Raw genomic sequence first — 8,567 nt, 5'->3', positions numbered from 1 at the left:
ATGAGCTTTCAGGATAAAAATGATAGCTTTGTTGAGAAGGGTATTTCAGAAGTTGAGGGAGGAAGCAAAGATTGTACTGGTAATGGCAAGAGATTACTAGAACAAGATAAGTTTGATTACTTGCAATCTTCGGTTAAGAAGTTGAAAGTCTCTTCTGAACAGGACTTGGTAGATAAAGAACCTACATTGGTTCAGTATTCTATTGAGGGATGCCAAACAAAGAGAGAAGTTGAAGGGAAGAGGTTGCAATTGCACTCCCTAGAGAAAGATATTGAGGAGCTGTGCAAAGAGCTTGAAAGTAAGAGAAAACAGGTTGGTTCTATTCAAGGAGAATTGAGTTCTTATTCCTGGGATCTTGCAATCAAAAGGAGAGAACATGGATCAATCCAAAGATGCATCGAACGGCGCCAGAAAGAGTTTGAAGCAAAGGGAGATCAGTTCAATCACATGCAGAAGCTGATAGGAGAATTTGGGAAGCATTTAAGGTTAAAGGAGCAACAATATGTCAGGGAACTTGAAGCAGTGGCAATGGTGATCAATGAACGCGATGAACTTCACAAGAAGATGTTGAGGGAACTTGAAGAGTATGATGAGCAAATTGAAGAAAAGGAATCACAGCTCCATTTGATGGAGGACTTGAGGAGAGAGTGTGAAGAGGAGCTCAAGGTAGAACAGGAAGAATTTCTTCTAGTGTTGGATAACATTGACAAGAAAAGGGAAATGAAGGAAGAGGAACTGAAGGATCTTTCAAAGAAAATTGCTAAGTGTACAAAGGAACTTAAGACCAAAGAGGGAGAGATTGGTGCAATGAAGAAACTGATTGATGCCGAAGCTGAGAAGTTGCAATTAGAAAATAGGAAGTTACTTAAGGTAATTTCATTAAATGGATATCATCATGTTCAGTTGAAGGAGCTTCAGTCCAAAGAAAAGCAATTTGCAGCACGGGTGGAAGAGCTTGAATCAAAAGAGAAGCAATATGAAGTACGAGTGAATGAACTCGAGTCAGAAAATAGGCGTATTGAAGGCAAAGTGAAAGAGATCCAGTTAAGAGAGGAGGAACATAAAAGGCAAGTGGAGGAGTTTGTTTTAAAGAAGGTGAATTTTGACTGCAAATTAAATGAGCTTGATTCGAAAGAGAAGCACTATGAAGAACGAGTGAAGAAGCTCAATTCAGTGAAGAGTGAAATTGAAGGCAAAGTGAAAGAGCTCCAATCAAGAGAGAAAGAACTTCAAAGCCAAGTGGAGGAGTTTGCCTTAAAAAAGGAACATTTTGATTGCAAGTTAAATGAGATTGAATCAAAAGAGAGGCAGTATGAAGAACAGGTGAGCAAACTCAATTCAGAAAAGAGTCTAATTGAAGGCAAAGCACAAGAGCTCGAAACAAGAGAGAAGGAGCTTAAAAGCCAAGTGGAGGAGTTTGCAAGAAACAAGGAGCATTTTGAATACAAATTGAAGGAACTTGAATCCAAAGAGAAGCAATATGAAGAACAAGTTAAGAAACTCAATTCAGAAAAGAACCAAATTAAAGACTGGATTAAGGAGCTTGACGCAAGAGAGAAGGAGCTCGAATGCCAAGTCGAGAAGTATGCATTAAACAAGGAGAATTTTGAAGGCCAGATGGAGAAGCTTAAGTCAAGAGAGAGTAAGATTGAAATACGAACAAAAAAACTCAAGTCAAAAGAGAAGCAATTTGAGAGACTAGAGAAGAAGCTCAGATTCAAAGAGAAAAGGTGTGAAAAGCACAAGGAGATGCTCAAGTCAACACAGAAGAAGTTTGAAGCACAAATGAAAATTTTTTATTCAAAAAAGAATCAATTTGAAGAGAAATGGAAGAAGCGTGGGCTTAGAATACTGCAGTCTGAACCGTCGAAAAAATCATTGAGAGAGGAAAATGTGCAGGGTAAATGTGCTTCTGCTGTTAGTTCGTTTAAACAATATTACTTCAACTCTTTCATTGATTCTGATATTTCTATTAACCTGGTCTAATGTATTTTACTAAAAATATCTTAATTCAGGATTTTGTTGTGTGTCTCTGGGTTTTAACATATGTATATATAGTGAAACTGAAGGAATTATATTGATCCCTCCCCAGTTTTCTTTTGTAAGCATTTGTCAAAGCTCTTAACTGGAAAAAGCCTCACATAGTAATTTCTTCCTAAGTTAAGTGGTTAACATTATTGCATTGCTAGAAATATATAGAATACTAATGTAGATTTTTGTTTCAAATTATTTTTCATGGTGGTAGGCTATCAGTTCAAACAGTTCATTATGGTGCCTTAATTTTTCTTGTAAATGGCTTTTCAACTGTCACCAATGTATCTTACCAGCTCAGATTTATATTCTATGGTGCCATAACACTTGATTTGTTATGGTTTTTTTTTGGTGGAGAGGGATTAAGTATCTGCTAGCTAATCATACTTACTGCTAACATGCAGATAATCAATTAAGTCGCGGCAGCGATGCAAGAAGTTTCGAGCTTTTCTCAAATGATGAGCAAACAGATTTTCACAATAACATTTTAGTTTATCTGCAGTGTCAATCAGATCCAGCAGAACTAATTTTGGAAATAATGAAGGATCCAATGCTTCCATTTTGTAGCCAGGGAGACCATAGCCACATCTTTCTGCTTGAACAGCTAATGAGAATCTCCCCAGTCATTAAACCTCATGTTAGAGAAGAGGCAATGAAGTTTGCACTTTATTTGAAAGCTAACACGAGAGCAAGTACTGAAAATTCTTTAGTAGTTCTTGGTTTCTTGATGATTTTGTCAATTTATGGATTAGTTTCCTCTTTTGATGAGGATGAGGTATTAAAGTTTCTCCAAATTTCTGCTCGGCACAAGGAAGCTGTAGAGCTGTTTCGGATTCTCGGTTTTGTGAATAAAATCTATGGTAAGTTTACTATCTTGCTTAGTAGAGCTTTTTTCATTTATTGATTCAAAGTATTTCTGATATGGCATATGATCATATATATCTATTACTTGTCAAAAAATGTAGGATATGCCTTGTTTCTGTTCCCCTAAAATTTTATGGATATAAGCATACTTGTTTCTTTAAAAATTACTAGTGGAAAATATTTTTTAAGAGATTGCACAACTCTTGTGTAAATTTGATCATATGAACAGTGGTAGGGAATTTTATGGACTCTACCTTCTTAGAATCTTCCATTCTGTGTATTTTTCTTAAAAGTCCTCTATTCACCTCTAAGAATTTTGAGTTGCACAAGTTAAGACTTCTGCTGCTAGATCTTGGTGTCATGGGATTTTTCTGCATCTAACAGATTTTGTTGAGAATCTCATCAAGAATCAGCAATATATTGAAGCTGTTAGATTCATTTGTGCATATGAGTTGGCTGAGAAGTATCAACCAGTTCATCAGTTGCAAGCACATGTGAACAAGGCAAAGTTGAATTGTGAGAACAATTACAAGGAAAACAAGTCCATTGAAACTAAGGTTTCTTTCTTTCTTTTTTCATGTCTTTTTTGTTGCTTTTTTCTTTTTTTGATTGTTCATTCTTTTTCCTTTTAGCATGGTAGTAACATGCTGAAATTGAACTTCAGGTTGAGTCCATAGATGAAGGAATTTCAAGCCTGAAAACTATTCTGCAGTTCATCAGAGAGAACAACATAGAATGTAAAGAACTGGTTGATGAGGTTGAAGATCACATTGTTAAGCTAAAAAGGCATATGGCAAATATTGTCAAGGCCAACATCCAGAGTGTTACAAGAAAAGGTGTTAGTTAAAATTTAAACTAGTTAGGGGGTGTGAATAATAAAAATATACATAAATACTAAAATTGTAAAGGTTGAGGTTTCAATGCTCTTAATTTTTAGATTTTTAGACGTGTCTAGAATGAAAAATTGACAAAACAAAAAGTAATGATGTAAAATATTCAGGGCAAATTCCATCTGCTGTTCAATTTTTTTCCTCTTATCTTTCCTTTTTTTTCTTAAAAAAAAAGAAAAATTAATTATTCTTCATTAGTCGAATTCAACGCAATAATGTTTTAACACACCAAAAATTCAGGATCTATTTGACACCTATCAAAATGAAAAAGTGAGGAAGATAATAAAATGAAATAAGAAGAGTAAAGTTGATGTCTAAATACATACCAAAATTTTTTGTAAAAACCTACAAATAGAATTACTGATAATTGTCGGATTTAGCGTCGATGGTTGTCGGTGGATTAACGGCAAATTTTGCGTCGGAAAAGTAGTTTAGATTTTTCAAAAATATTTACTGTCAAATTCTATATTTCAACACTAAATCTAACGTTGATTAGGAGCGTGAAATATGATTTTCTTAGCGCTACAGTTACCAGCGAATTATCGTCAGTTTTAGTCGACGGTAAATCAATTTAATGAAATACTGCATTTCACTAATTTACTGTCGGAGTAATCTAGCGGTAAATTTGACGGTAAACTGGTTTAAAATGCAAACGCAAACTCCTCCTCCCTCATTTGTCTGAGTTCTCTCTCTCTCTCTCTCTCTCCTCTGGCTTGCTCTCTCTCTCTCCTCTCGTGCTTCGATGTCGGAGGAGGTGCTGTCGGCGTCGCCATCACCTGCCAGAGCCTTTGGTGCCACCGCCGCTGGACGTTGTCGCTGCTGGAGTTGCCGGTCATCGTTGAGGAAGTTGGGAATGCCGCCCCTATTTTTGGTGGCCACTGCTGTCGGTATTGTCGTCACTACTAGTACCACCACTGGTCCAGTATCCTGTAGTCACTATCAAAGGTAAGTTTGGCATAATTTTTTAATTTTATTAAGATTTTTATGTGAATTTAGGATTTTTTATTAAATAGTTTATAAAATTATTGATTAAATTAGTGTAATGAAATTTGTGATTAGAATTTGGTATAGTTTTTTCTTTTATTATTTTTCATATTTTTTTTGCGACTAAGTATTTTACTAAATTGTTGACTAAATTATGGTAATAGAGTTTGTGGTAAAGTTTGGTTTGTGGTTTTTAGTTTTCTCAGATTTTGTTGTGAGTATGGAGTTTTGTTATTTACTTTATTATCAAATTATTGATCAAAATAGGATAATGCAGTTTATGCTTAGGATTTCTTATGTTAATTTAACATAAATAGAAATCATAATTAAATTAATATAGGTTAAGTAGATGAGATTAACAGTGTTTGATTTTGTGTAGTTTATTGAATTAATTAGTTTCATGTTGTGAGTTTAATAAGTTTTCTTTTTCATTAGAACGATGCTATTTTTCTGAGAATAATTGGATATCGCTTCTTTCGTATTCTGTGCATCCGTATTTCAGGTAGGTTTTCTATCTCTAACTATAATCAATTGTTTAAGTTTTATGTTCGAATTATGATAGAGGGGATTACGATGGTTTGGAAATTTAGCAAAATAATTTTTTCGTTGATAGCATAGTCCAAACCAACAAGTAACCTCTCCCACCATTAAAGTTTAAATTCAAATTAAAATAAGAATAAATGACAAATCTGTCACTGACCTTTTTTTTCACGGACATTTTCATTCCCAAGAATTGGAAAATACTTTAATGTCCCTGACTCTCCAAAAAAGTGGATATATTTACCCCTCCATTAGAGTCGCTCCGTTTGTCCTGACGAAAAACGGTGACATGGCTCCCGTGGCGCTAACCTGGCCGTTACGGGTTGCCACGTAGGATGGGCTTTTGAAAAGAGGACGTATTAGTCCCCAGGAACCAAAATGTCGCCGTTTCTCCCTCACCCCCAATCATCCTTGAGCGCTAATCCTTCGAATGCAGTGTGGAGAAAACGCAATCCTGTGACCTCAGAAAACATTGGTCTTTCACACACACTATAGTGACCTCAAAAAACAACATCATGATGAACAACTTAAGGCCAGTAAAGGAGCTAGCTGTGAAAGTGAAAGAGATAGAGAGATTGAGAGAGAGGATAACATTGACTACTCACCACACCACTCACCATCCAAGCTGTGCCAAAACCCATATCATTAACAAGAACAACACATGAATTCTTACAAATAATGCAACCAATAATGCAATCCCATTATCATTACAAAGCTTATTAGTCTCTCCAACTCTGAGAACCTTGCTTTCTTTTAATCACAACCAACATTATGAATTTCCAAGCAGCATTTGCACTTGCACGCAGCAAATACTGATGATCAAGGTCCTGAAAACCGCTTCCAGCCTCAATCTGCAGCAATTCATCATCATCATAATAAATAACTTAAAACAAACACTACCATCTTCCAAGTTCATATCTCAGCCACCAAAACCACTAGGAATTCAGCGAGGCTCATCGTCTCTCTGGCCCAGAGCCTCCCGACAAATAAGCCCGCAAATTCAGAAGTCCAAGAAGGTAATTTTCCAGCCTCGCCGCCGAAGCTTCTCCCACGGCTTATTGCTGCTGCTGATGCTGATGGTGAACGAACAAAGAAGCTTGCTGCTGCTGAGACACCGACATCGCCGCCGCCGACTGCAGAACCATCTCCGGCAGAGGAGCAACCGCTGCAAAACTCCAAATTTGACCAAAATCGGGCCTGGCCGGGAGGACCCAAAGCCCCGCGGGAGCTCCGAGGCCCACTGAGGACCCCATGGAGACACCGTCGTCCTTGGCGGAAGCGTCGTCGTTGGTGCGTATGTGCTTGCCGAGTATGAAGGGAGTGGGAGCGAGCAAGGGCTTGTGGTCGAGCGAAGACGCTGCGGAGGTTGAGAAAGGAGAAGAGAGAGAGCTAGCACCGCCGCGTACGGAGACCAAAACGGAAACGGAGGAGAAGCTAGCGGGAGTGGTTCCGGTTCCGGTGGCGGCGATGATTGAGGGCTCGGCCTGGCGGAGGAGCCACTCGATGGTCTGGGCGTCGGACTTATGGCCGAGCTCCGTCGGATGCCATGGGTCGGAATGCTCCCTTTCTTCCTTCACCCGTTTCAGCCTCACACTGCATTCGAAGGATTAGGGCTCAAGAATTTCATAGATTGAGGGTGGGGGAGAAACAGCAACGTTTTGATTCCAAGGACTAATACGTCCTCTTTTCAAAAGTCCATCCCACGCGGCAGCCTGTAACGGCCAGGTCAGCCCCACGGGAGCCACGTCACCGTTTTCCGCCAGGGCAAACGAAACGACTCTAACGAAGGGGTAAATATGTCCGCTTTTTGGGAGGGGGGGTTAGGGACATTAAAGTATTTTCCAATCCTCGGGGACGAAAATATCCGCGGGAAAAAGGGACAGAGACGGATTTGTCATTTACTCTATAAATAATAACCTAGAGTAATTAAACCTCGGGTCGTCTTTTCTAGGAACTAGTGACAACGAGCATACAATTTTGGCTGTGAAAATAAAGGAATTTTTCAATAAGGAAGCAAGCAATTAAAGGAATTAAAGAACAATTAAAATTACAATTAATAAACTAATAAAAGAATAAAAAAAACTATATATGTAATATAAACAAGTAAGACTCAAAATTGTGATTTAAAACATAAATGAAACATTAACTTGGGATGAGTTATGAAATTCCTTTCTTGTCATAATTACAACTATGATAATTATGATTGATTAATCTCACTTAGTCAACCCAAACATCAAAGAGTAAGTCAAGTAAGCATAATTATTATTAATCCACAAATCCTAACTAACTTACTAATTATCTTAATAAAAAATTAACGTCAGTAAAAACAATAACAACTAACAACCCAAAACATTCCTAAGGTTTATAGTGCTAAGGACAAAGAAATTAATGACCTAATATAGTACCCCTTAGAACGAAACAAAAACTCTACCCGGAGATAATATTTTGAGTAAGTATAAATGTATAGTTAGTGTGAATTGTTTGTAAAAATACAAGGTTTTTTCATATTTAAAAAAGTGTAGGTAAGATATACACTTTAATTAGTTTGGATAAAATTTGCTTTTATTTTTAACATTTGTCAAATATTTTAAAAGTACTCTATCTTTAATTTGCACTTTTTTTTTAAACTTTTTCTCAAACCTTCTCTGTATTCACTGCTATTACCACCATCACAATTGTTGCCCTCTATCGCCACTCTAGCTTCCACTACCACAATCGTTATTGTTATTATTGTAGTCTTTCTCTTCTTTTCCATCTCGCTCTTATACTTAATTTTATTTTATTAGAATTTAATTTCCTGAAGCACATTTTTATTGCATTAAAAATTTTAAAACAATATTTATATATCAATCTCATCGGATATATTTTTTATAAAAAATATTATTTTGATATTAATATTAATATTTTTTTAACAATTAAATATGTATTTTTCTATTTTATTTATTAAAAATAATTTAAATATATAATTAATTAATAATAACCTTGTTTTTATATGAATATTAAGAATATTTAATATATAAATAATATTTTTATTATATATATAATACAAAAACATAAAATAAATTATAGTTTAATAGTTAGAAGTTGTCTGAAATCAAATTTTATAATAAGAAAGTACATATTTGATTCTCTACTATATCCATTTTGGTAAATAAATAAAAAAAAGTTAAACATAACCGGTAGTGACAAAAGAAAGTATAATAAGAGCAAAAATTATTAATTTAAATAAAAGGATAAAATTTGATTATATCATTCTCA

The 8,567-nt window shown here is 35.8% G+C and overlaps 1 protein-coding gene and 1 pseudogene across 1 annotated transcript; one reads left to right on the top strand and one right to left on the bottom strand.

Moving 5' to 3' along the window:
* On the top strand, positions 1-3,742 carry LOC130945892 (intracellular protein transport protein USO1-like). Its single transcript, XM_057874585.1, has 4 exons — positions 1-1,900; positions 2,436-2,891; positions 3,280-3,452; positions 3,560-3,742. The coding sequence occupies exons 1-4, from the start codon at positions 1-3 to the stop codon at positions 3,740-3,742; spliced, it is 2,712 nt and encodes a 903-aa protein (XP_057730568.1).
* A 2,520-nt stretch (positions 3,743-6,262) lies between these two features.
* LOC130945891 (transcription factor TCP7-like) lies at positions 6,263-8,064 on the bottom strand (annotated as a pseudogene).
* Positions 8,065-8,567: the final 503 nt, after the last annotated feature.

Source organism: Arachis stenosperma, chromosome 8, assembly GCF_014773155.1.
Source record: "Arachis stenosperma cultivar V10309 chromosome 8, arast.V10309.gnm1.PFL2, whole genome shotgun sequence".
Lineage (NCBI taxonomy): Eukaryota > Viridiplantae > Streptophyta > Magnoliopsida > Fabales > Fabaceae > Arachis > Arachis stenosperma.
The sequence above is the reverse complement of the archived record's forward strand: the minus strand, read 5'-3'. Positions and strand labels throughout refer to the sequence as shown.

Excerpts from the sequence above, each read along its gene's own strand:
- LOC130945892 (XM_057874585.1), top strand. The coding sequence starts at position 1 with ATGAGCTTTCAGGATAAAAATGATAGCTTTGTTGAGAAGGGTATTTCA. Across the intron at positions 1,901-2,435 it reads GAGAGAGGAAAATGTGCAGG|ATAATCAATTAAGTCGCGGC; the intron begins GTAAATGTGCTT and ends GCTAACATGCAG. Across the intron at positions 2,892-3,279 it reads TTTTGTGAATAAAATCTATG|ATTTTGTTGAGAATCTCATC; the intron begins GTAAGTTTACTA and ends TGCATCTAACAG.